We start from the raw sequence: 27500 nt of genomic DNA on the forward strand, positions 1-27500 counted from the left end.
AGCCGCCCTCACAGTTAGACGTGCTGATTATAGACCAGCTGGGCTGCATGGTCATCACGGGAAACGTAAGGCTCTGTTTTACGCGCGCACATACGGGCTGTGTAATTACAGCTGTTTGGTGTGTGAAGCTGCAATAGCAGTGCAGCGCTGTTTCTCGAACAGAATTAGGAGGTGTCCGTTCTCAAGCATAATTACAGTCATTCACTGTACTGGAAAGAAACTGACGTACCGGTGAATTAAACAACAAATCGCCATGGTTGATTTTTAATTTCAGACCCTGATCTTGATCAAAATGATGGAGCAGGTATAATTTGTGTTTCTCTAACTGACAGTGTGTGATTTGTGTTTAACTACAGCAATACATCTATCAGGAGGTGTGGAACCTGTTCCAGCAGATCAGTGTCAAAGCCAGTAATGTGGTGTACTCTGCTACCAGAGACTACAGGGACCACGGATACAGGTGTGTGTGTGTGTGTGTGTGTGTGTGTGTGTGTGTGTGCAGACTTTACCTGATGCTTTTTTATGCATTCAGTTTACCAGCTTGATACCATCTGAGGAAGTTTCAGGCACTTTTTAAGGAGTCATATTTTACTCTATTGGAGTCCACACCATAGACTGTAAAAAAAGATGGACGCCGCGAGGCCGCTTCCTTCCATTGTAATGAACTGAATGTAAAACGTACGACGATGGGCGTTGACATGTTACTCAAAAACATCAGTTTGGAGCCTGGGCATGCGCAGAAGGAATCGTCAGTGGAGCCCGGAGGCGGAGTCGTGGTATCAAACTTCCGCCCGACGACTGCGTCATCATTGATGTATTTTAAATAGGCTATATAAATTATACACAATTTAAAATTCTACCTATAAAATAATAGGCTATTCTGTTTCTAGAGCAATAATATTTTTGAAACAGCAAATTCAGTAGATAAACTCAATATAATATGCCACTAGAAACAACTCTAAAATGTCAGAAACGGTCCTAAATCAAGTTTAAATCTCCGTTACAGGAGATCGATTGCTGTAGACAGTGCTCTATAATTAATTCGAGTAGGCTATCATTAGTTTTGTCCTGCTAATTATTATTTTATACCCATAAAAATAATTAGTAACTGCCAGATAACGATCACCTGCTTTTTCCCGTCATGGCTAACGTTAGGCGTGTTATCTTAGCTAATAACATTTATTAATTAGCTTATAAAGCCCATATTTAACGTTACCGAAAAAAGTTCAGTGATCCGTCAGATCCTGTAGGTTGGTTAGTACAGTTTACTGCTGAACAACTCATTTTGTCGGTGTGAAATAACACAGAAATTGAAAATTAATAGTTAGTTATATATCTTCAATCTCCCCTCGAAGCTCCGACAGTCCTCAGAGGAACTGTCAATCACAACTGTCAATCATAACAATGCGCCCCGTTTCTATAGCATCAAATTGCTAGCTAAAATCAAACTTATCACAAAAACGAACAATTGAAGCGTAATTTATTTTATTAAGTCCTGTTCGATTGCATTGAGAGGGCGAGGTTTATGACCTGTACTGCATCCAGCCACCAGGGGGCGATCAAAGAGCCCGCAGCTTCACTTTTCAGGACGTATGAGGCACACCCGGTCCACACATAATTTTAGTTAAGGTTTCTTGCACCAAAAAGAGTCATAATTTATTCTTCATGACCATTTTCTAACCTCTCTCTGTGACTTAGAATAAATTAGAATTTTAATTAAACAGGCTATTAGTTTTATTTTTGCAATTGTAACTTAGATTTCTGTATCTAAATGAGCTTGTGAATGTATTAGTGTTGTCAAAAGTACTGATTTCGATACCAAGTCGGTACTGAAATTTTTACAAATGTGACGCTTTGAGCGCTGTTGAGTGGATTCGTAAACGCCTCTGATTGTTCACGCGCTCATCAGAGATGTCTATGATTGGCTTCAATGATCAACGCATAGGGGCGTTTAAAAGCACTCGGTGAAGAGCATCATTGATGACTTTTTACAACGTGTATTTGAAGCGTTGATCATTGTAGCCAATCACAGACATCTCTAATGAGCGGGTGAACACAAAGGCCAATCAGAGGCGTTTACGAATCCACTCAGCCCTCAAAGCGTCACATTTTTAAAATTTCAATACCAACCTGGTATTCAGTTGGCACTTTTGACAACACTTGAATGTATGTAAATGTTAATTACCTTTCTGCTCATTGTCCATGTATTTTTGTACTACTATTATATACAAATTAAAATATTATTATTATGCAAATTACCTCCATGTATTGGCATCATTTACACTGTCAATCAACACTGTCAACACGTCATCCAAGATGTTTATGTCTTTGTTTCGTCACTCGGAAAGAAATGAAGGTTTTTGAGGAAAACATTCCAGGATTTTTCTCCATATAGTGGACTTCACTGGGGTTCAATGGGTTGAAGGTCCAAATGTCAGTTTCAGTGCAGCTTCTACATGATCCCAGATGAGGAATAAGGGTCTTATCTAGAGAAACAATCGGTCATTTTCTAAAAAAAATAAAAATGTATATACTTTTTAACCACAAATGCTCGTCTTGCACCGCTCTGCGATGTGCCACGCATTACGTAATCATGTTGGAAAGTTCACGCCTTCATTTCCTTTCTACTGAAGAAAGAAAGACAGAAACATCTTGGATGATATGGGGGTGAGTAAATTATCAGGAAATTTTAATTCTGAAGTGAACTAATCCTTTAATAAATGGTTTGGGTGAACTCTGGAGCAGGTTTTTAGTTCTGAAAGTTGCATTATCTCCATGATATGACTTTAAAAATCTGCTTCCAGCGTGTCTCTGGTGTGGGTTTAATATAAAGTGTGTTTGTACAGGCACTGCTCTCTAGCTGTGATAAACGCCCTGGCAAATATCGCGGCTAACCTGCAGGGGGAGCAGCTGGTGGACGAGCTGCTGGTCAATCTGCTGGAGCTGTTCGTTCAGCTCGGCCTGGAGGGCAAGAGAGCCAGTGAGCGCGCCAGTGATAAAGGCCCAGCCCTCAAAGTCAGTCTGTGTTTGACCTGCAGTCTCTTTCTGATTCTCTCTTGCTACACTTATTAACTCTTTCCCCGCCAGTGTTTTTTAAAAAAGTTGCCAACACTTTTGATCATTTTCACAAGAATTTTATGGCCCCCAGAATATGTTGGTTGTATGAATATATGAACATGCAATATATCACAAGAAAAAAGAGTCTCTGCGTAAAAAAAATCTAGCTTTATGCATTTCATTATGAACACTTGAATGTGGGTAAGTTTTGAACAAAAAGCTGAGAAAATTGCGTTTTTGTCAAAATCTACGTCCGATCGCATTATTTTACATGTCCATAAGCACTGCTTTTAGCGCTTGTTTCTGCTTCTTCTTCACCTGTGTTTTGATCCAGAGATTCTGTACTCTTTCCTAAAGTGAAAACATGGATTGCCGGAAAATTCTGACAGTGATCGGGAAAGAGTTAAAAGGAGGATTCTAGAATGTTTCAGTCTGTCTAGAATGCTGTTATAATTTATTTTTATGTTTTGTTTTTTTGTTCTCTAGGCATCCAGCAGTGCTGGTAATCTAGGTGTCCTCATCCCTGTAATCGCTGTGGTAAGACACACACACACACACACACACACACACACACACACACACACACACAGTATTTAGCCCATTTAATTTTTATATTTTATAGTTTTTATATTCATTTTATTTTAAGGGGAGGTGCTATAAGCATAAATTATGATTTTGGAAGGATTTAATATATGACTTCCAGTAATATATTGTATACAATCTAAAATTATTTAACAAAAAACTTTATACCAATATAATAATATAATTTATAGTATCATTTTATATTATTTATAATATTATAATTTATAGTATATTGTAAGATTTAAATGCCAAAGAAAACCGCCTTTAAATATTATCATTTTAATATTTTTCCATTAAATTATAAATAAATTGTTGTTAAATAACTTACTGAGGTGATCACAGAGTTGTAGAATAAAAATAAAAGCAGCAACATTTTCTGGGCCTGTTTCACATCTAATATAATATGCAAATGTTAATGGAAAGGAAAAATGTTTTCCTATTCACTCCCCTTAAATGATTTATGAGCTCTCTGAGGGCAAGCATGTTTGAAGATCAAAGAATGCCTTTGGGCAAAAGCATGAAAATAACTAATCACAGATTTTGTCTACATAAAATGAGATAAATCTTGCTCTTTGTTTGTCATCAGATCCTGTGTTTTGTAATTCAAATGCATTTTCTCGTCTTGTTGGATGCTTCATTATTCCCATGTCTGTCCAAAAAATCGTAATTAGGTCTTGAGCGCTCGTGGTTAGACTTTAACTTTGCTGACAAATATTTACTTGGCTTGCAAAATGTCCTGAAATGTTGTTTATGTACTCGAGCGTTGTTTTTATGCACCCTTTGAACAGATTACTTCAATAAACCAGTCCTCTGATTCATTTTATTTTCAACATGTTCTGCCTCAAAAATACATGTTTATGTTTATCAGTTGATGAACTTTCTTTACAAAACTCCTTACTTTATAAAACAAAACACAACCATCATCTGCTTTATATCTGGCTACTATTTTATATAATTTTTTGACTCTTTAGTTTCATTGCTATACAGTGATGCATCGGCCGTTGCATAGCTGTATTGTGTTTGTGTGTCTGATTAACTCTGTGAAGGGTCTACCACACGTCCCATGAACACGACGCAGCCTGTGCGATGCTCGTAGATGAGGAAGAGGAAGGGGCGGTCCACCACAAAACGTGTCTGTGTTGACAAAGGCATGAATCCGATGTGTGTCATCGCTGCGGCCTCAGTTCCTTCTTCATTCACTGTAATGGTGCCCTGATGCTTAAACTGAGAGAGAAAAGAGATTACAGGAAATGAAGGTTATGATGGTGCAATGAAAGGTCAAAGAGGCGACCTAAAGTGCTTTCAACATAACATTAAAAATGCCTGTTACCACATCTTGCAATGCATATTTAATTGAACTTGAGGCTGCAGATGTTTATGTGAAGCAAGATATGAGAAACAAGCTGAGGCTTGAGTTGCATTTGTTTGGCACATGTCAGTTGTTCTCTTACCCAGTTGATGACGACCTTCTCCGAGGTCATCGGGGAAAAATCGCCCTTTTCGGAGAACAGGTCCGTCAGGCCCATTTCCTTCAGGTGCTCAATCAAGTCATAGTTCTGCTCCAGCTTAAACCGAGGGAAAACCACCTCACGAGTCCTGCCAGAGACAAGAACAAAAAGAGAGGTTTGATTTATTTTCAGAATACAACTGAAGAATGATTTAACCAATTAAGATGTGGAAGGAGTTCAATTCCGCAATAAGCAGCTCTACAGAAGACGACAGTGTAGTGTCGTCACGATACTGGAATTTCCAACTTCGATACAATACCTTGAAAAATATCGATACCACGGGGGAAACTGCCATATATACCAACATACAGATAATTTGTTAAAAATGTGGGTAATTTGGTTGCAATAGCTTACACACAGAACAGGGAGGCTTAATTTGAATCGTTGAACATATTTACACAAAAAAGACAAGTAAACAGTCAATAATAAAACAAATTGCAGTCGATAGCACAAATAAATACAATAGAACAAAGAGACAAATGAAATAAACATGGCTTTAAGTTTTTCAGGTGGGTCTAACAGTAGTATTTAGGTAAGAAATACCACAGAAATTAAAGTAATCACATGTAAAAACACTGGATAGTCTTTATTGTAAAAATGAAATACAGATTAATACTTACAATTAGTTACAAAAGTTATTCAGTCAAGGACAGTGAGTGATTTTCTCTGTCTTTTGTTCTTTCATTAAACTGACAGACAGCAGCAGTTTTATTAGGCTGCTGTCACTTTAAGTGCTTATGCACGGATTCAATATACTGTTAAACAACATGCGTTTTGTAACTATTTACATTCCAAAACTGACTGTATTTACCTGAATACTCTGCAAGATGGGAATTTTGACAATTTTGTATGTATTTGACTGTTTAAGTGCAATAAGCCACGAAAAAAGTCACTGGTTCTCACAAGCTTTTTGAGCGGCGGCTGTGTGCACCGCTTATATAGATAAGTGGTGCACATGCTTTTGGTGTGAGCGCGAAACCTGCAAGAATGAGTGCAAAAATGACTAATGCGCGATGCAAGCACTATTCAACCCGAGCGAATGATAATGAGTGAGTGACAGAAGGCGGGTTTGTGTCAATTCACCGTCGGAGAGAGGTGAGCAAGAATGCGCAGCTGGTATCGATACTGCAGAAAATGAGTATTGGAACCGTGCCAATTATTTCAGTATTGATACATATCGAAATATCAATATTTTTGACAACACTACGACAGTGTTGATGTTCGTCAAATTTGAAATTTAAGTCGAATCCGCTATAAAGCAGCTCTGCAAACAGTGGTTTCATCGGCCAGCTCAATTCAGTTCAGGTTTTGTTCTCATTCTATAGTGTCAGTGCAGTCAGATCAATAATATTAGTGAATATTGTTGAAATCAAAGGGAAATAAGTGGTTAAGAATGATTGTTTTAGAACTAAACCTAGAATCTGAGTGTTTTTCCAGGACCAACAATATTTCGGATCCTACTTTGTTCAGATCTTCATGTGACTGAGCCAAGGACATTAAAGTGCCTTGCAGACTTGGTCAGACTAGTGTTTAATGGTGCTTTACCTGTTGGTCATGTTGCTAAGCCACTTGTTGATCAGGGTTGGGGAGATCTCCTGCTCCAGAGATCTCATTCCTGAGAGTTTCTGAGGAACGGCGATGAGCATGCTGATGTTCCCAGAGTAGGGCAGCTGCAGTATGTCGCAGTTGAGCTCGTGGTCGGCCGCCGCCAGGTAACTTCCTTTGTTCTGCATCATGGGAACACGCACTTGCTTTTTCTCATTGACACGGAATTGCCGGTAGTGTGTCAGTTCCTTCGGAAACTTCTGCTCCCACGTACCTGTGTTTGTTATGGCATTGAAAACATCACATTGTGGTGTTATTTGTGAACTGCAGTTCATAAAGTAGGGGTGTCCAATCGTGCTCCTTGTGGGCCACTTTCCTGCAGAGTTTAGCTCCAGTTCTAATTAAACTCACCTGAACCAGTTAGTCAAGGTCTTCAGTATCACTATAAACATCCAGGCAGGTGTATTTAAGCTTAACTCTGTAGGAAAGTGGCCCTCCAGGAACAGGATTGGACACCACTTGTTGAAACAGAAGTTCCTATTCACCAAATATCTACAGCAGGGGTAGCCATTTCCACTCCTGAAAGGGCCACTTTCCAGCAGAGATTAGCTCCAGCTTTAATTTAACACGCCTGAACCAGCTAATCAAGATCTTTAGGATCACTAGAAACTTCCAGACAGGTGTGTTGGAGCATGGTTGGAGTCTGCAGGAAGGTAGCCTTCCATGAGCAGGGTTGGCTTCTCTGATCTACAGGTTTCCCTGTTGAAAAGACCAGCTTAGGCTGGCATTGCCCTGCTTTATGCTTGTTTGGTGCAAGTCTAGTTAGCATAGCCATGAGGTTTGCCAGAAACTTCTTGTAGCCAATAGGGGCTTTTGCACTGGGTAGTTATAGGAACTTAATTATAGTAACTAGCCACCAGGGGGGTTCCCCAAAAACTAAACGTTCCCCTATTACCATTTTCCTGGTTGCATTCGCACCACCACAGTGTTGCCAAGTCTGCGGCTTTCCTGTGAAATTAGGCCACTTTAAAGCTGATGCCATGGGTTGTTTTTCATATCTGTGGTTTGAAGCAACCCCAAATAACATGATATTTAGCCCCTGAAATGCAAATTTCAGCCATTCTATTGTACTCTGAAGTAGGAGCTAATTTAGTTCCCCCAAAATGTGTTCCTAGAACTAAATTCGTACCCAGTTCCTGCGGTGCAAACATGCCAAAAAGTGGGTACTTCCGCCATTAGTTCTTTACCAGCCTTAGTAGTGACAAGGAAGTCTTGCTGGTTAACCTAGTCAAGATGCATTGACAGTTCATTCGGGCTAACATCAAGCTAAATGTTCAATGTTGCATTCACTGGTAGCACACAAAACATTTCACATAGTGCATGATTACTTGCTTTAGGATTGATTGCATACTATTCAAATAAATGGGGTAAACCATTAGTCTTACTAAAGAGCTTCAGACTTTAGGTCTTGACTCAATGAACCACCACCAGAATGGACTAGAATTGATTCACCTTTGAAGTAGAGGTAGTTCAGGAGCATCACTGCCATGTTGGGGTCGACACTCTTCAGCGGTTCCTTTATCAGACCTTTGGTGATTTTCTGAATACGCTGGTTGGCCTTCACAAGGAACGCCGGGTCGGCAAAATCCACGGACTGTGGCTCGGCGAAGTAGTACGTCTTGGCGTCGGAACGGAAAGCCTCCTGTACGCGGACATTGCGTTTCACATACAGGTCGTTAACGGAGCGTAAGGTGTAGCCGAAGTTTCGTCTGAAAAGCCTGTGTGTGAGTTTGCGGAACAGCTTGTGCACGGTCGAGTTATCGTAATGTGTGCTGGCGTTGACGAATTCGGCAAATCCGAGAGTTTGGTAGAGTTGCTCGTGGGTGGTTGGGCCGGTTCCCAGAGACATCATGCCCATCGCGATGGAGATCCCGACAGGAGCAAGCAGAATGTTGTCTGTCTGGTTAAGCCGATTGCGCAGTTTCCGATAAAGCCGAAACCCGAAGCGGTTGTTGACGACATTGATGCGCTGCAGGCGCGATTGCCCGTGGAAGAGCCGCAACAGGCGTGCTCTGCGTATTTTGGGGTCGCTTGGCTCAGAGAAGAGGTCAAGGTCGGGAGCAGGGGTGGAGATCTCATCTATGTGATCGCCTTCGCTGTAGTCATCCTCACCTTCTGCCAAGATCTTATCGAAGTCGATGTAGTCTTCTTCGTCCAGCCCCTCCAGCGGGAGGTCGTTCGTGACCGTGTTCTCCCGATGGAAGTCCAGCGGGATGGACTCCATGTTTGTGTTCCCTCCATCTGGAGAAAGTCCACGGGCATCCACCAACTTTTCCTTCTCATCTCCGCCAAAGTGTATTTCGAGGTCTTTGACCCCAGCCAGAGTAGGGCTGCTCAAAAGAGAGACTACAACTATAACTTGAAAGACCCACATCCTATGAAAACAAGCACACATGGGAATATTGAACGATTGACGGCTTCACTTGCAGATATTACACAAACATTTCTCTGAAATCTAACACTCAATGCTCATACGCATGTTGCCCAATCCAGGGCCGTAACCAGCATAGACAGCTATAGGGACACCAAAATTGATTTTCAATGACTATTCTTAAAGTTTTGCTTTTGGTTACTTCCTTAGCTTGATCTCTGAAATATTGCACCAGTCTTATGAAATCTTAAAGTCTTTTATGATAGTTTGAGCTGCTTACCTGCTTTCTCCCTCTGGAATCTGTGATTGTGTGTATGTGGATGTCCGTTTGTGGATTCGTTTCCCAACTGGACTTTGAATTGGCTCTTCACTGATCAAACAGCAGCGAGTTCAAACAGTCCACACATCTGACTTATTTAACCCTTGAAATGCTCTCCGTCCATTAATACTAGGCTCAAATTACTACAAATATACTGGCCTCTTAGGACTTACATTACCCCAGTTGAACTACATGAGTTTAATGCTGATATCCCTGACAGCTGTATTAAATGTAAGTAAATGAGGAAACTGTGTAAGCAGAGAGTTGCAAGAAAAGGTTCTTGCTGTGATTTGTGACCTGACTGAAGAAAGCTTACAGATTTCAAGTGATTTAATATGGAAAAACACTGAAACCTTCTTAATCTCAATGGATCAAAGAAATGTCATGTAATCATGCTTTGGAAAATCTGACATATATAAATAGAGGAAAAGTAAATGTATTTCATGATATGGACTCCATTTATGTCATTTTTTTTTTGACAAACAGATAATGTGAAATGTTAAATAATGTTGATTGTAAACAAATCCCTGATGTGATAAGTAACTGATTCTGTATTGATCAGTATAACAATGTATTGTATTTTATTACATTTAACGTATTTTTTTTTTTTTTTTTACTTGAGATTTTATTTAAAGTATTTAATTTGCTGTCCCTTTTGTGTTTAATTTCACACAGTTGACTCGCCGATTGCCCCCCATTAAGGAGGCCAAACCTCGCCTGCAGAAGCTCTTTAGAGATTTCTGGCTCTATTCTGTGGTCATGGGTTTTGCTGTGGAAGGTTCTGGTAAGGAAATAAAATCATCACTGGCAGCATTTAGACATGAATTCACCACATGCACATTTTGACCGTTTTCTCTAGCAGTTCTCTCTCACAGTATTTCTACAGAAGTGTGTGTTTGCCTGTGTTTTAGGTCTGTGGCCTGAGGAATGGTACGAGGGAGTGTGTGAAATTGCCACTAAATCCCCGCTGCTTACGTTCCCCAGTGGAGAACCGCTGCGTTCTGAGCTCCAGTACAACTCGGCACTGAAGAACGACACGGTTACTCCGGTATCCAAATGCGCTCTCACTGTTTCAGTGTTGTTTTACAGCTATGCTATCTAAATTACTATTACATCTAACAGTAAGCTGAAAGTTAAGCATGTGTGTTGCCCTGCAGCGTTTGTGCATCAGACATGAATGATTCCTCAAATCATTTGTCTTGTTGATGAGAGTTACTTTACTAAGTTTCTTGGCATTGTACATTATGAATATTGTACAATGCCTTGTTTAACTAAAAATCTCCTTTTTTGAAGGCGGAGTTAAGTGATCTGCGCAGCACCATCATTAATTTGTTGGATCCGTCACCTGAAGCCGCCGCCCTCATCAATAAACTCGACTTCGCCATGTGCACTTACCTGCTGTCTGTCTACCGGCTGGAGTATATGAGGTTAGAGATGCTTGACTTCCTGTTCCCAGTCTTTCTAACTTCCTTTCGAACAGCTCCTCTCATTATCCACCTTTTTCCTATGCCCTATTTGAGCGAATAATGGGAGTAACTTCCGTTAAACTGTAAACAATCAGCAAGAGGTTTATACGCAATAAGCAATTATAATAAGCAAACTGGGTACAATGAGATGACATTTTTCTACTCACCCTTCAACCATCAAACATCAGGACATGTAAAAGTGTAAAAGCATTGACAAATTTCTACCACAAACCGTGAATAACCCCCAATTATTTCTGCAGTAATATTATGGACATGTTAAATAGGCCAAGATCTAGTGAGAAGCATTAAAATTCAGTCCAGAATTCTGTTACAAACCATATCGGATCAAACGGCGCTGACATGGAAACCAGAAAAGACATTGTGCCATGAACAAACAAGTTAAAGCAGGCTTTTAATTCCACAAATCACCAACATTCACCATGTAGTAACACTAACTGTAACCGTGGTATTGTGGCAGTGTTCGTACAACCTTTTGAGAGTGAATTTTAAGCACTTTTCAAGGGCTTTTAAGTGCTTCACACCTTATCCAGCACTTCAAAGCTCTTTATAGTATCCAATTTTAATGTTATTTTTAATGTGATTTGTAAAACTAGAAGTTTAAAGATGTAGGAAAACTAACACTTTTTAGCAAACAAACACTTTTATTTAAAAAAGAAAAAAAAAAGACATGAAATTACCAATATAACCAGTAGATGGTGGCAGAGGAGCACTTATTGACTTGGCCATTTCCACTCTAATATATGGGAAAAAAGTAGGAAGTCACAAAGTCTCATGAAAAACAAACACTTTTCTTCAAATTGTGACTGAGTTACACAGAAAGCAAGTAAAGAGCGCTTCTTTTATAATCGCTGAGGCTGTCGGTCAGTTCAGTTTGATACTAGAAGAACAATAGTACATTTAATAATAAAGGTTAATTTTAATTCAAGCTCAGCGCTTTACTGTCAAATTTCTAGTAAACAAATGTAATATTATTAGTAACCGCACTTATTAATGCAAAACAATAAAGGTTCTTAGTGCATTCCAGTGAATTATTAATGAAATTTACTGTAAATTAAACCGGGAGAGCAGACCACAAATGCCCAGTATATGTTGTCCTTTTTCATACTGTTACGTGAAATATATAAAGAGGACAAAAGAAAATAATGCAGCTCTTGCTGCAGATATTCTTGTTAAAATACCAAGCGTTACATTATTCTCTTGAAATCTGTACATGAAGGAACTTTTACAGCTCATTTAGTCAAACTGAAGATTATTTGTAGCGCAACCTTATGATTTGAAATTATTTGTTTCATTCTTTTTTAGTTGAACTTCCCCAAACCAGAAGTGCCTCCTATAATCTAAAATGTACCCATCTGTCTTTGTTCTGTCTCTCTCTGTGTTTTGTTCTTCCTCTCTCTCCGGCCTCCACAGGATGTTGCACTCGAATGATGCCGACCGCTTCCAGGTGATGTTCAGATACTTTGAGGACAAAGCCATCCAGAAGGACAAATCAGGTCAGAAACTCAACAGAATAAAAAGTAGAACTTTTATTCATTATATCATCGAATCAAGAGTTTTGACTCAATTCATTAAAATTGAACTGATTCGTGGAAGTTAATTAATGGAAATGAATTAATTTATGCAACAAATGATCATGAAACTAGTCTAATCACATGATCTTTAGGAAACAAACTGTTGCTTAATTTTATGTAACCAGCAAAATCATTGCAAATATATTGCGAAAATTCAGTATATCTCACAGCCCTAGTTCTGACTTGCATCTTTATCATCTCTCTCTCTCTCTCTCCCCCCATCTCTCCATCTCTCCATGCAGGCATGATGCAGTGTGTGATCTGTGTGGGTGATAAAGTCTTTGAGGTTTTCCTGCAGATGATGGCTGAGAAAGTGAGTCGAGTATCTGGAGGATCTCTCAGCACTGAACTGAATGTGGTATTGATCGCTCATTATTGATAATGGCTTTGCCTTCTGTTTCAGCCCAAGACTAAAGAGCATGAGGAGGAGCTTGAGCGTCATGCTCAGTTCCTATTGGTCAACTTTAACCACACCCACAAGAGGATCCGCAGAGTTGCAGATAAATACCTCTCAGGACTCGCTGAAATGTAAAGTGACTTTCAGTCTGGTTCTGTTTTGAACACTAGTGAGCTCCCTACCTAGACAGCATATTAAAACATCACTTATGATGTAAACTCAACTATTTCACACAATATTTGTGTATTCCTTGTAGTTTTTGTTATTTTTATGCTTATTACTATTATTAGTAATGCTTATTACTTAGTATAGAGTTGCACACAAAGTCCACAAGTTTACGAGTTTAGGTTGCTTTTAACTTGTTTTTAAAAACACAAAATACGCCAAATATCTTACCAAACATGTAAATAAAATCATTTATAAATCTGTTGTCAATGAAAGAGGTTTAAGGTCTCCCTGCAGTTTTACGCCAAAATAAAAGCTCTATAGTTTAACTTTGAAAGTAAAGAAATGAAGACCGACATAAATATTAGTATTGTAATTTTACTGTAATAAAATTATTATTAAATTGTTTTTAGTATTTTTTATTTCATTAGTATTGTTGCTATAGTAAAATATTGATTTAACAATAATAATAATAATAATTAAATTATGATTGTGACTAATAAATATATCATTTTAAATACTAAAATATTCAAATCGTAAAATATCATATAAAATACAATCATATAAAATACAAAATATCACATATTATATTTTAATAATAATAATAATACTTATTAAATATATCAGTTTTCTTCAATTATTTAATTTAATAATAATAATACTTATTTACCTACTTATTATATACTTGAATACTTGTTTAGTATTTTTATTACATTAGTATTGTTGCTATCGCAAAATATTTATTTATTTAATTATAATAATTAAAATGATTATGATTATTAAATATATAATTTTAAGTATTAAAATCATAAAATGTGTGAAATATAATCATATCATAAAGTATTTCTTGTGTAATTTAATATTATCAATAATAAATTTAATAATAATAATTCCTATTTGTTTCTCTCTTACACACAATCACATAAACACAAACCAAAAGCTCAAATCACTGTTTGTCCTCTATATTGATTTTGTAATAATAATAATAATAATAATAATAATGGTTATTATTATTAATTATTATTTAGTATTTTTATTACAATAGTAGTATTGCTATAGTAAAATGTTTATTTAATTGTATTCATTTAATAACAATAACAAAAAGTACAAACACAAAGCTCAAATCTCTGTTTGTCCTCTCTATTGATTTAATAATTATAATAAAAATAATAAAAATGATGCTTTTTTTTTTTTTTTTTTTTACAGTAGTATTACTGCTATAGTAAAATATTTATGGATTTATTTGTATTAGTTATATAATAATAATAAGAGAAAGCACCAACACAAAGCTCAAATCTCTGAAATGTCTGTTTGTCCTGTAGGTTTCCTCACCTGCTGTGGAGTGGAAGAGTTTTGAAGACCATGTTGGACATCCTGCAGACTCTGTCTCTGTCCCTGAGCGCCGTCAGTACAACACAACACACCAATATAACTAGTGTTTCCGCTGTCACATGTCATTCACTCACCCCGACCTCCTGTTACTGATCCTGTTAAACAGGACATCCACAAAGATCAGCCGTACTACGACATTCCCGACACCCCGTACAGAATAACGGTCCCCGACACGCATGAGGCGCGAGAGGTGAGACGGAGTCTTTAAACCATAAATGTTCTCACAATCTGAGTCGAATGATTCGAAATGTTGTTTGTGTTTGTTGTCCAGAGCATCGTGAAGGACTTTGCCGCCCGCTGTGGAGAGATCTTGAAGGAGGCCATGAAATGGGCCGCCTCCGTCACCAAATCTCATCTCCAGGTGAGCTCAAGTCACATACTATATATATTGTAAAATGTAATTTATTCCTGTGATCCTTCAGCATCATTACTGTGTCACATGATCCTTCAGAAATCATTCTAATATGCTGATTTGCTGGTCAAGAAACATTTATGATTATTATCAAAACAGTTACACAATATGTTACACATGTTTCTGTCTCAGGAGTATCTGAACAAGCATCAGAACTGGCTGTCGGGTTTGTCTCAGCACACGGGTCTGGCGATGGCCACCGAGAGTATTCTCAGCTTTGCGGGATACAACCGTCAAAGCACGACGCTGGGGGTGAGAAAACACGCCCTATTACCCAGAATCCCTCTAACAAACACATGTCCTGATGGTAACCCATGCTGTGCTCTTATGGTAGATGGTTACTGAGATTGTAACTGAGGTTTTTGGGCAGATTAAGGTAAGACGGTGGCGAGTCTTTAGAATAAAACCATCAATCATTTTAGAAAGAAGCCTGAAACTACTGATTTATGACACGTGCGGAAAATACATATTGAAATCACTAAATTCAAAACCGCTTAGAAGATTGATCATAGAACGCACTTCACTGTGACACAGGTTATTTATTTGTCATATGTAGCTTTTTTCATAATGCACATTGTTTCACAGCATCTTTAAAGATAATGTTTGCAGCAATAATGTGTTATTGTCAGCTCTTTTAGCAGTTAATGCATACAGCAATTTATTATGTGAATTTTATGTATGCATTGAACCAAATGACTTGCTACATTTACTATAGTGTGTAGTATAACACTGTACTTTTGACCTTAATGTGCACTAAAATGCAATATAAACATTAACCATATGAATGTCTGTAAAGATCCTTAGAAACGGTGTGTATTAGGAAGAGTGTTCCCGCACTAATGACTTTCCACAGTGGGCAAATTAAAACTGGGTTCAAGCGTGTAGCTCTGAAACTCTATTGTAATTGTTAAAATTTCCAAGGATCAGCATTCTCCTCTAAAAGTGATCAGGCAGACCAAACCGTAAGTCAGACTTGAAACTTTGAGGGCTGGTAGTACTTACACCGTCTATAACGTCACCAAGGCTCGCCCCAGTCGGCCTGACGGGGGCGCTACAGCGGTCAAAAGTATGAAGTAAGCTCATAACTCCTAAACCATTAGACGTAGGCTCAAGTGTCTTATGTCGTTGGAATCCTTGACTCAAGATGGAAAAAATGCTTGGAATCGGAATCGATCGTCGCTCTTGGTGAAATTATTTGAAAAACATACTTTTGCGTACTAGTCCTAGGTTTTTGGCCCGATCGGAACCAAACCAGTGCAGCGAGATTATCTGGAGTCTGATTGTCAATAATTATCCAAAAAAAAAAAAAAAGGTTTGATTCACGGTCCTTAAGGGCCACCAAAACGTTCAAAGTGGGCGGAGCCACTTTTACTAAAATTGCTATAACTTGTTTACGAAAAGAGATATTTTCATCAAATTTGGCACACCTGTGTAAGAGCTCATTCTGTGGTCGTGTGAAAAAGAACGGTGCGACTGGCCACTTGGTGGCGCTATAACATGGATAAAACTTAAAAATGGCTATAATTACGCAACCTGAAGTCTGCCTGACTTGAAATTGTGTCAAGACTACCTTTGAGGACATTCGCGTATCTCAAAAAATGTGTTCTGTGGCGGCCAATGAAGTTTGAGCAGCTATCAGACAAGGTTAACGGAGGCCAATCGGAACTAAAGTCGCTGGGCCTGTTTGACCCACAAGCCTAGAGGCCTGTGAGAAAGCCGAAAGAAATCGGCCACCTTCGCATTTTTCACGCACATAAAGGATTGTATATCGCGTGTTTTTTCGTACACGCCCATGATATTTGTACCACATGGTAGAACTCATTCTGAGCAACTTCGCATCTAGGACCGCCGCTGTCCATCCTTTCCTTAAATATTGGAGATTATTTCAAAAACCAAAACATTTGATGTCAGCAGAGCCACTTTGACTAAAAAGGGCTACAACTCATTAATGGAATGAGATATTTTCACCAAACTCGGCACACATGTAAGAGCTGAAATGAATTGCATGAAAAAGGACACTGCGACTGACCACTTGGTGGCGCTATAACATGGAAAAAACTTAAAAATGGCTTGAAATCGACTTGAAAATTGTGCCAAGACTGCCTTTGAGGACATTTGCGCATCTCGAAAAATACGGGCGGCAGCGGCCAATGAAGTTTGAGCAGCTATCAGACAAGGTTAACGGAGGCCGATTGGAACAAAAGTTGCTGGGCCTGTTTGACTCACGGCCCTAGAGGCCTGTGAGAAAGCCGAAAGAAAACGGCCACCGGGGGGCACCTTCGCGTTTTTCACACGCGTAAAGGATTGTATATCAATCGATTTTTTTCGCACACGCCCACAAAATTCTTACCACATGGTAGAACTCCTCATTCGGAGCAACTTTGCCTCTAGGACCAGCTCTGTCCATCGAATCGTTTGTTAAATATTGGAGATTATTTCAAAAACCTACTTTCGCAAACTAGTCCTAGGCTTTTGACTCAACCTTGATAACTAATAAAAGCTTTTTAAACCAGTTATTTCCTATGGTAAATTGCCTGTATTTGCTGTAAACGGTCTTTTCCATCTATGATCGAGTGTTACAGGCTTGCTAAATAAAACATAATACCTTTTTACACATGTGCTTAAACGCCTTAAAGCGCTTGAACCCCGATAATTTCTGCTCGCAGCTATATTTTTGACCGAATCTTAACCGAAATCTGACATTCCCATCTAACATTTCAACTGCGTAAATTGATTATTCCTGCAGTAACACTTTATGAATATTCATTAGCACTGTTGTGTTCATATTATGTCTGTTATTTTGGTATTTGTTGTATTTGTTTTTTGCATGGTATGCGCTCTGATGTAATTTTGCAGCATGTCTGCGTATCATTTGGGTGTTTTGTCATTGTCTTTGTTTGTGCCGTTACATCATTACGTCTCTGCTAACCCGCTGGGCTGATAACTCATCTGTGTGTGTGTTTGCTGTGATTGGTTGGTCCTGGGTTTGGTGGGTGTGGCCTGCCGTGTGTCCCTCCCCCTCGCCCCAGGCAGCTTTTCCTCAGGTCAGTGCTTTCAGTTGCTTTGTCTGTAACTCATGATCCATTTACATACCCATATTATGTTTTTGTCATAGCAGTTCAGCGGTCAGTCCTACTGCTCCACCTCACAGGACGCCTGATGCTTTATAGACGAATGGATGTCGGCCTTTACTTCTAGTACTAGTCAGGAATGTGCATTAGTAATGTTTGCAGGGGGATGTTTTTAACTGTGAAGAGACTAAATCAGTTTCCATCATCTCCAGGTTACCCAGCTGACGGAGCGGCCCACCTGTGTAAAGAAGGATTACTCCAACTTCATGGCGTCGCTCAACCTGCGTAACCGTTACACCGGAGAGGTAAACGCATTCAATAAGGTGTTTATGAGTGACTCTCATGAAACCTGACAGGAACATATTTATGGCTCATTTTTCTAAGAAAATAGCATATTCTTATTATTTTCCATAAAGAAAGTCTATTTTTGGACCAAGGGGGACAAAATAAATGTATTTAATTTTGCACTTAATTTTTTTATTTTTATTTTAATTGAATACATTTCTTTTCTTTAATTAATTCAATTTATTTGCATTGTGACAATAATTTTTTTCACAGAAAATTAAAGTAAAGAAATAAGAAATAACATATTCTTATCATTTTCCATAAAGAAAGTCTATTTTAAGACCAAAAGGGACAAAAGTATATGTATTTAATTTTGTATTTTAATTTAAATTTTAATTTATTTTTTTATTTAAATTTTTATTTTTAATTTTTATTTAATTTATTTCAATTTAATTAATTTATTTATTTTTATTTATTTGCATTGTGACAATTATTTTTTCACAGAAAATTAAAATTAAGAAATAACATATTCTTATTATTTTCCATAAAGAAAGTCTATTTTTAGGACCAAAAGGGAAAAAATATTTATTTCATTTTTTTATTTTAATTTATTTATTTTTTATTTATTTTAATTGTATGTATGTATTTAATTAATTAGCTTTTTTATTTATTTGCATTGACAATTATTTTTTTTCACAAATTTAAATAAAGAAATAACATTCTCATTTTCTATAAAGAAAATGTATTTATTTATTTTAATTTTTTTTTAATTTAATTAATTCATTTTTTTATTCATTTATTTGCATTGTGACATAATTATGGCAATTAAGCACACCTTTACTCCAAATTCTCATTACTGAAATGAAGAGAAAAAAAACTCATTCTTATTCTTCAATTTAAATAATATATTATATTTTGCGTATAAAGCCTTTATGCATTATAGTAGTTTTTGTTGTACAGCTTAATGTGTGTGTGTGTGTGTGTGTGTGTGTGTGTGTGTGTTGAGGTGGCCGGGATGCTGCATTTTGCCGAGGCGACGCACAGCGAGTCGAACCTCAGCAAACTGATGATCTCTCAGATGAGCGACGCTCTGGACGCCAAAGACTCGGACGCCTTCATGCAGAACATGTTTAAGATGACCGCTCTGTTCATCAGCACTAAAGGTAGCGCACACACCATCACACCGACCATGTCTAATGCAGATCATGTTTGAGTGACGCACACAATCGTCTCTGTCTCAGAATGCGATCTTCAGCTGCTGCATCACCTCTGCTCGTCTCCTCTGAAGATGTTCACGGAGCAGGGCATGGAGACGGCCATCGCCTGTTGGGAATGGCTGCTGGCAGCTCGCAGTGGAGCTGAAGTCCAGGTAACTATCACTATAACAGCATCACATGCTGTGAAAACACTGTGTTCATGATGTGTGTGTGCAGTTCATGCGTGAGATGGCGGACGCCTGGCAGATGACCGTCAAGCTGAAGATGGGCTTGTTCTCGGAGACGGAGTCAGAGGCCGATCCTTTAGCCGCTTCAGAAGAGAGTCAGCCGCTGCCTCGTCCACCCAACGTCACACCGCATTCACTCTGGATTGAGGTCTGTATCGCTTACTACTACTCTTACTATTTATGCAGTATATAGTATGTATACTGTGTGTCAAGTCAGTTTTATTTATATAGTGCTTTTCACATTGTTGCAGTATATTTTAGCTGTACAGCCAGAGGAGAACTGGCTCCTAAAACTTTGTTAAAAGTGTTTGTTTTCCTCCATTAATCAACATCAAATGGAGTTTTTCGTTCCTTGGCTTTGGCTTGCACACTAAGGTTGTTTTCAGTCTTTAGATGCTAAGGACCCCCAAATATGATCATCCTCGTATGTAAAAGGCATCTATCTTTTATAAACACCAAATATATACAAAAATTAATATTATAAATCAAAAATTTGCTTCTATTAAGTTGAAGCTATAGCTTTCTATTCACTATAGTAATGTTCTGTTAAATGCATTAATTAATTTTAATCTTTATTTATTTATATTAATCATTTTTTATTGATTTTAATCTAGCTTAATTCATTTAATAGATTAATAACTATTTTAATAGTTTTTATTTATTTATTTATTTTTCTATTTGAATTTTTTTTTTTTAGTTTTTTTCTAGACTTTCTCACATATCCTCCTATGAGGGACTCCATCCTAAAACTTGTTTTTCATCTCTCTTTTATAAACACCCATTTTATACACTGAAAAATAGTTCGTTTTAAGTTAAATTATTATATTTTTTCTCTAATAACTCTAGTAATGTACTGTTAAATGCATTATTTATTTATTTTTTAATCATTTTAATTTACTTTAATTTAGTTTAATTCATTTATTTATTTTAGTTTGCTTATTATATTATATTTAATATATTTATTGTATTATATTGTATTATATTGTTTTTACTTAGTTGCTTTGTATTTTTTCTAGCTTAATTAATTTAATAGATTAACTATTTTAATATTTTAATTAATTTATTTTAGTTTGCTCATTATATTTTATATTAATTATTCATTTATTTATCTATTTATTTAGATTTTTTTTTGTTTTTTTTCTAGACTTTCTCACGCGTCCTCGCATAAAGGACCCCCATCCTAAAATTTAAAAGATTTTTATCTTTTTTTAAACACACATTTTATAAACTGTTTAACTGTTATAAATAGTTTCTTTTTAAGTTACATTACATTATTATTTTAATGTAATTTTATCTACTGTATTTAATAGATTAATAACTATTTGAATCACATTTTATTTATTTTACTTTTATTTACTTATTTATTCTTATTATTTATTTATTTATTTTATTATTATTATTATTATTATTATTTTTAGATTTGAACATAAAGCAATATGTACTGTAATAGAAAATCTCAACTGGTTTATATGACTGTTAAATGTAAATGTATCATCCAGCTCTAATCTGCTCATTGTGGCTATAAGGCATTTAGATATTATAAACAATAACATTATGAATTTCTGTAAAGCTACTTTGAAACAATGTGTATACAAATAAAATTGACTTGACCTTCCATTTCCAATGTATTCAATGTACCGAGGACAATATCCGCCATGTTTTTCCACATCTCTTTCTTTACTCCTTATTTAATCAAACATTCAAATGCCAAAACACAAAAATGAAATAAAAGATAATAATGTAATTTGGACATGACAACAGTGTAGCATACTACCGTTTATATACTATTTTTATAAAACAGTAGGCAGTATACTGTATAGCTACTGTTTAGTATGCAGTAGACTATTTCATTTTGTCATTACATTCCTTATATGAGTGACTTTTGTATTTCTGTGTGTGTTTAGTTTCTAGTGCAGAGATTTGAAATCGCCAAGTACTGCAGTGCGGATCAGGTGGAGATCTTCACCTTTCTCCTGCAGAGGGCGCTGTCCATCAGCGTCGGCGGACCCAAGAGCTGCCTGAACCGCCATGTAGCCGCTATAGGACCCCGATTCAGGTGATGATTTAAACACATTAATGAGAATGTTTTACAGCATTTACACAATAAACTATTATTAGCTTATATCTGTATGTGCAGTATTAAGACTATAAAACGAACAACATGTGGTACTGTTGTATATAATATATAGTGTTGTAATTTTGTTTTAGGCTCCTGACTCTTGGTCTCACTCTTCTGCATGCTGATGTTGTGACCAATGCCACCATCCGTAATGTCCTGAGAGAGAAGATCTACTCCACAGCCTTTGATTACTTCAGGTAAGAACATCAACACCAGCAGGGAAATGTGTAGTTTCTCTTGCAGCAAACTGAATGTGTTTTGTGTGTGTTTCAGCGTGGCCCCACGATTCCCCACTCAGCCCGAGAAACGCCTGCGCGAAGACATCAGCATCATGATCAAGTTCTACGCGTGTCTGCTGTCAGATAAGAAATATCTCACAGCCATTCAGCTCGTACCACCAGGTAACCAAACATTGACGTTCATATGAACGATCTTCAGGTCAAATCCACAAACTGTTTTCAACATTGATAATAATCATAAATGTTTCTTGAGCATCAAATCATCATATTAGAATGATTTCTGAAGGATCATGTGACACTGAAGACTGGAGTAATGATGCTGAAAATTCAGCTTTGATCACTGGATATAAATTACATTTTACTATATATTCACATAGAAAACAGATATTTTAATGTGTAATAATTAGGGCTGTCAAGTGATTAAAACTAATCACAAATTAATCGCACATCAAATCTGGCTGTGAAATTACCCCTAAAAGATCATTTAAAGTCATTATTTTGTTAAATGAGAAAAGCATCAAATAGACATTACAAAAAGTAGCTTTAGAAAAGAAAATATTTTATTTGATTCAAAAGTAAATGATGACATAATTTTCATTTTTGGGTGAACTACCCCTTTAATGGGTTTTTATTAATATGGAAAAATGAAATAATTTTTAAAAAATAAAATTATACTCTAAATAAGAAACTAAAACTGCCAGTAGGTGGTGGTAAATGTCTAAATGAGTGAGTCATTGAATCATTCATTCATTCGATTTGTTCAAACAGCTGATTCATTCAGGAATTAAGTAAACGGCTCTCTTTATGAATGGATCATTGAATCATTGATTCACCCAATAGATTCGCTCAAAACACGGATCAATTCAGAAACGAAGCACCGCTGTGTGTTGCTCAAAGATGCACAACAGTTGCTCTGGCTTTATAGGTAATATTTTTGTTGGCACAATTGAGCAAAAACAGACAATATTGTGTCTAAAATATAACACAATATTAACTTCTTATTTATTGAACTGCTGTATAAAATAAATATCACATCTGCACTCGTACTATTCGGGACAAAAACAGCACTAGTGTGATATTGTGCTCGTTACTCGTGTGATATTGCTTTAACTATACCATGTGATAAATATGAGACAAAAACTCATACAGGGCATTTTTTCCTCAATATCTTGAATTTTAGGGGCATATAACTGCATTCTATAAGCTTCATCACACAGTGAGCTGTTGCCCTTCTTCATGTTCAGATCACTATGTAGGTGTGGGGCGGGTGCGTTAATAACAGCCCTAATAATAATATTTCACAATATTACTGATTTTACTATATTTTTGATCAAATAAATGGAGCCTTGGAGAGCAGAAGAGACTCAAAAACAAAATTTGGGGTCGGTAAGATTTTTTAACTGTAGGGTATGCAGCGATAATGAGAGTGTTTTGGTGTGTGACGTCAGATCCTCAGGACGTGTCTGTGAACAGTCTGTCTGTGATGGCGGTGATGGACTCCAGGAGCAGTCTGGACGCGGCTGTGGGCTCCAGACAGCAGGCCGGTCAGGGCTGGATCAACACATACCCGCTGTCCAGTGGAGTCTCCACACTCTCCAAAAAATCAGGTCCTCACCCTATTTCTTTCTCTTTTTTTTTTTTTTTTTTTTTGTAGAGGGGACGGATTGGAAACTGCATCACTTGCATGTGCACCACAGCTCAATGGGTCTGCTGTGCCAGTCCTTCTCTTTTTCTTAAGAGATTTTTTTTCTTTCTCCCTCATGCTGTTGTTGTAGCATCATTGTCTATCTCTTTATCTTTAAACCACATAAAATACACTACCAGTCAAACCTCAAACATCTAGTCATTCGTTAAAGTCAAAATTGACAATTCTTGTTTTTACGGAATATTGCAGTATTTATTATAAATTATTTATCTGTTCACATCATTTGTTTTAATTCATGTTCCTCGTAATCTTGAATCAGAATATATTCTCCCTCTTGCATCTCTTCTCTTTTCTGATGATGAGGGCGGGGCAACCTGTCACTCACATGAGATCCACCAATAGCAAACCACCACCATCCAATCAATACCCTCAGACAAAATCAAGCCCCGCCCTACATTTATTCTTGTTTGAGAAGCGTTTCATTCGGATATACAGCACAATAGGGATGAAAAAACTAGCTCAACTTCGCTTTCATGCTAACTCTAATCAATTGTCCACATGTTAGATTAATAATAAATTGATAAACTCTTTTATATTTCAGTAAAGAAATTCCTACATATAAATTGGGCCTATTTGTCTACAAAACTAAGCAAAAGCCTTTAGATCAAAAGGAGTTTTAAGATTATGAGCAGCATAAATTCAGTCATGTGTGTCCAAACTTTAGACTGCTAGAAGTGTACACAGGTTTTTTGTGTGTGTGTGTACGACAGATGAGGTCACAATCCTAACAAGAAGATCTTCTTCATCATGTTAAATTCCCGTCTCTTGTAGGTCTGTCAAAGAAGACGAACAGAGGAACACAACTGCACAAATACTTCATGAAGCGCAGAACGCTGCTGCTGGCCCTGCTGGTGAGATTATAGCATCAGTTATCGGATTATTAAAACTGACCAAGATTAATATGTGTGTCTTTAGTCTAAAGACTGGTCAAGATATTGTTCCTGCATCCCAATATCCATACTATCCATCCTAAATAGTATGTGAGATTAGAATAAGTGTGTCCCAAAACATAGTATGTTGAAAAGAGTATGTTAGCATCTGTTAAAGATGCAATTTTATGACATGATAGTATGTGTACTTTTCTGCTACACACTCAAAAGTATGTACTTTTTCTTCTCAAAAAGAGTATATACTTTTAGGGCCTAGTATACATAGGTGAATTGGGACGCAGCACATGACTTCCAGTAGTATGTGCTTAGTATATGATTAAACCAAATGAGCACTTGTGCTTTATTTCTTTGGTTGATAGGCCAGTGAGGTGGAGCGTCTGACCACCTGGTACAATCCTCTGGGCAGCCAGGAGCTCCAGATATCAGCCGAACAGTCTGTGGAAACCAGCATCGCCAACTGGAGGTCAAAGTACATCAGCCTGACTGAGAAACAGTGGAAGGACAATGTTAATCTGGCGTGGAGCATCGCGCCGTATCTCGCCCTACAGCTGCCAGCCAGGTGACTGACTGTAGGCATGATGTTTACATTTATATTTTATGCATTTGGTGACTCGTATTGCGTTTAAGGTCTGATCACACATTCCCTGAAAGTCAAACCCATGATTTTGGCATTGCTAGCACCATGCGCTGCTGTTTGAGCTACAGGAATGAATGAAGTACTCTTTTTACAGGTTCAAAAACACCGAAGCCATTTTCTCAGAAGTGACCCGCTTGGTTCGGTTGGATCCGGGAGCGGTCAGTGACGTTCCTGAGGCTGTGAAGGTAAACATCCAGAACCCAACAGAACCAAATGATGAAATAAACGCGTAATAGACCTTAGTCGGGTAGACTCCATGCAATTTAATTTGACATGTATGACTGTGAGGTACAGAACTACAGTTTGTTCAGTATGTTATATTGTCAAAAGGTCTTGTTTTCACAGTCTGTTTCCTGGAGTTTTTATCCTCTGGATATTTCCGAAATATTTATATTAAGATGAACTACTTGAGGTAAAAAAGTGATTAAAATGCTGAATTTTGGGCAATTGCAGGTAGGGGTGTGCGATATTGACAAAAATTATATCTATTTTCTGGGATTTTCTCGATAACGACAATTAGACAATGTATTTATTATGTCGGTACCTTGGCAGGTTTAGGACCACCATGGACAGCTGACTCCTAAAGTTTTCGATATTCTTCACATTCTGGGTGTTGGTCAGTTCACAGCAGTGACAGAAATTGTCTTTTACAATAAGTTTAAATTCATTTTTTACCTTTTTTGGGCATTTTTACCTTTTATAAAGCCATTTTAAAAAAAATCAAATTAAATGTATGCATCATCTTTTGTCAAATTCTTACATTTACTCAATAAATTAAATTAGAATAATAAGACACAATAGGGTTGTAAGTCAAATGAAATAAGTATCAACAAAATTCATCTTTGCAATGCAGAGGAAACACAGAAGCTGCATCTGAAATGGCATTTAGATACATTTTACACAGACTGTTTAATGCAGCTCAGAGGGGACTGAATGTTTTGATGTTTTAAACATAAAGCGTAGAATATTGATATTTTGAAATGATTTGAAAAGATACTTTAAATGTGAAATTAACCACCAGTAGGTGGCAGCAAGTCACTATTAATGAGTGAGTCATTAAGTTTCAACCGATTCATTCAAACGGCTGATTCATTCAGGAACGAAGCATTTGACTGTCTTAATAAGTGAGTCATTGAATCATTCATTCAACCGATTCGTCCATTCACTGTCGTGTGTTGCTCAGAGAGGCTAAACACTCCTGTTACTTTGTTTGGAACTATTTTTGTGTCTAAATACAGCAAAAACAGGCAATACTGTGTCTAAAAGTCACTTAATATTAACTTCTTGCTTATTTAACTGTTGTATAAAATCAGTAATCACATTTGTAATCGTGCTGATATTTGGAGAAAAAACGTCATTCTTCATGTGATATTAACTATATGTGAACTATATGTGTCCTGCACTGATAACTGAACATGTGTTTCCCACTGCAGTTCTTGGTGACGTGGCACACGATTGATGCTGATTCTCCGGAGTTGAGTCACATCTTGTGTTGGGCTCCGGCTGACCCTCCCACGGGCCTGTCGTATTTCTCCAGCATGTATCCGCCGCATCCGCTGACCGCGCAGTACGCCGTCAAAGTCCTGCGCTCCTTCCCTCCTGTACGGCATCATCATCATCACTTCTTATAGTTCTTTATTTTGGGTCATTCTGAGTGTCTTTATTAAAGTATATTTTACTCTCGTTCAACAGGATGCTATTCTGTTTTACATCCCACAAATTGTTCAGGCTCTCCGTTATGACAAGGTATAGTGTGTATGAAATTAAAAAAGTTAAAGTGCCTCTATTATGCTATTTTAAAAGTTCTGGATTTTGTTTTGGATTCTCCTAGAATAGGTTTACATGCATCCAAGATCAAAAAACACTTACATTTTCTCATAATATCCACTGCAGCATCAGCTCTTTTCTCACAGTGTCTGAAACGGTTAGTTCGAGGATTCGGTCTCTCTAAACCCCGCCTTTCTGAGAGGCTGCTCGGCTCTGCTTGCTCTGTTGTGATTAGTCAGAAACCAAACACTCATTAGCATATCTGAATTTCAGCTCTTGATGCACAGTGATATGATGGCGTCTGTTTTACTGTATCAATCTCATCAAAGTGGATTTGCTTTGGCAGCAGAAAACAGTGTCTCCTCGACATGAACAACACGAACCAGAGGCTGGCATTATGCAAATGTGTTACAAACCCACGTAGAATTACGCTGAATTACTGACGACTCATTTCAGGCAGTTCAAAATTAATTCTTT

General features: G+C 37.3%; 2 protein-coding genes across 7 annotated transcripts in view; one reads left to right on the forward strand and one right to left on the reverse strand.

Annotated features, from left to right (window-relative positions):
• The window catches only part of pi4kab (phosphatidylinositol 4-kinase, catalytic, alpha b), a 52478-nt gene that overhangs the window by 12112 nt on the left and 12866 nt on the right, over nucleotides 1-27500 (forward strand). For 2 of the 5 annotated variants that reach the window (XM_051902744.1, XM_051902748.1), the window contains exons 16-44: nucleotides 1-65; nucleotides 357-460; nucleotides 2847-3015; nucleotides 3544-3594; nucleotides 10118-10226; nucleotides 10354-10490; nucleotides 10736-10869; nucleotides 12340-12422; nucleotides 12743-12813; nucleotides 12904-13028; nucleotides 14385-14466; nucleotides 14561-14644; nucleotides 14726-14815; nucleotides 14999-15118; nucleotides 15201-15242; nucleotides 17896-17910; nucleotides 18150-18242; nucleotides 19229-19385; nucleotides 19464-19591; nucleotides 19656-19814; nucleotides 21571-21722; nucleotides 21875-21982; nucleotides 22059-22186; nucleotides 23473-23631; nucleotides 24501-24580; nucleotides 24979-25178; nucleotides 25351-25441; nucleotides 26690-26857; nucleotides 26949-27002. The exon at nucleotides 1-65 is cut by the window's left edge and continues 119 nt beyond it. In XM_051902744.1, the coding sequence (XP_051758704.1) occupies nucleotides 1-65; nucleotides 357-460; nucleotides 2847-3015; nucleotides 3544-3594; nucleotides 10118-10226; nucleotides 10354-10490; nucleotides 10736-10869; nucleotides 12340-12422; nucleotides 12743-12813; nucleotides 12904-13028; nucleotides 14385-14466; nucleotides 14561-14644; nucleotides 14726-14815; nucleotides 14999-15118; nucleotides 15201-15242; nucleotides 17896-17910; nucleotides 18150-18242; nucleotides 19229-19385; nucleotides 19464-19591; nucleotides 19656-19814; nucleotides 21571-21722; nucleotides 21875-21982; nucleotides 22059-22186; nucleotides 23473-23631; nucleotides 24501-24580; nucleotides 24979-25178; nucleotides 25351-25441; nucleotides 26690-26857; nucleotides 26949-27002 (3158 nt within the window). The remainder of the gene's footprint in view (nucleotides 66-356; nucleotides 461-2846; nucleotides 3016-3543; nucleotides 3595-10117; nucleotides 10227-10353; nucleotides 10491-10735; nucleotides 10870-12339; nucleotides 12423-12742; nucleotides 12814-12903; nucleotides 13029-14384; nucleotides 14467-14560; nucleotides 14645-14725; nucleotides 14816-14998; nucleotides 15119-15200; nucleotides 15243-17895; nucleotides 17911-18149; nucleotides 18243-19228; nucleotides 19386-19463; nucleotides 19592-19655; nucleotides 19815-21570; nucleotides 21723-21874; nucleotides 21983-22058; nucleotides 22187-23472; nucleotides 23632-24500; nucleotides 24581-24978; nucleotides 25179-25350; nucleotides 25442-26689; nucleotides 26858-26948; nucleotides 27003-27500) is intronic. The other 3 variants (XM_051902745.1, XM_051902746.1, XM_051902747.1) reach the window with 3 other exon arrangements.
• Nucleotides 4446-9552, reverse strand: serpind1 (serpin peptidase inhibitor, clade D (heparin cofactor), member 1). 2 transcript variants are annotated; one of them, XM_051902750.1, is made up of 5 exons: nucleotides 9404-9552; nucleotides 8205-9127; nucleotides 6693-6966; nucleotides 5091-5235; nucleotides 4446-4863 (listed from the first exon to the last, which is right to left on the reverse strand). In XM_051902750.1, exons 2-5 carry the CDS (start codon nucleotides 9124-9126, stop codon nucleotides 4672-4674), a joined length of 1533 nt encoding a protein of 510 aa, XP_051758710.1. In that variant the 5' UTR covers nucleotide 9127; nucleotides 9404-9552; the 3' UTR covers nucleotides 4446-4671. The 2 variants fall into 2 exon arrangements, with proteins under 2 accessions (XP_051758710.1, XP_051758709.1); XM_051902749.1 differs by lacking the exon at nucleotides 9404-9552 and having other exon boundaries at nucleotides 8205-9162.

The sequence above is a fragment of the Ctenopharyngodon idella genome, chromosome 8 (assembly GCF_019924925.1).
Source record: "Ctenopharyngodon idella isolate HZGC_01 chromosome 8, HZGC01, whole genome shotgun sequence".
NCBI classification, from domain to species: Eukaryota; Metazoa; Chordata; class Actinopteri; order Cypriniformes; family Xenocyprididae; genus Ctenopharyngodon; species Ctenopharyngodon idella.

Excerpts from the sequence above, each read along its gene's own strand:
- serpind1 (XM_051902749.1), bottom strand. The coding sequence starts at position 9,147 with ATGTGTGCTTGTTTTCATAGGATGTGGGTCTTTCAAGTTATAGTTGTA. Across the intron at positions 6,967-8,204 it reads GAACTACCTCTACTTCAAAG|GTACGTGGGAGCAGAAGTTT; the intron begins GTGAATCAATTC and ends TAACAAACACAG. Across the intron at positions 5,236-6,692 it reads CTTAGCAACATGACCAACAG|GACTCGTGAGGTGGTTTTCC; the intron begins GTAAAGCACCAT and ends TGTCTCTGGCAG.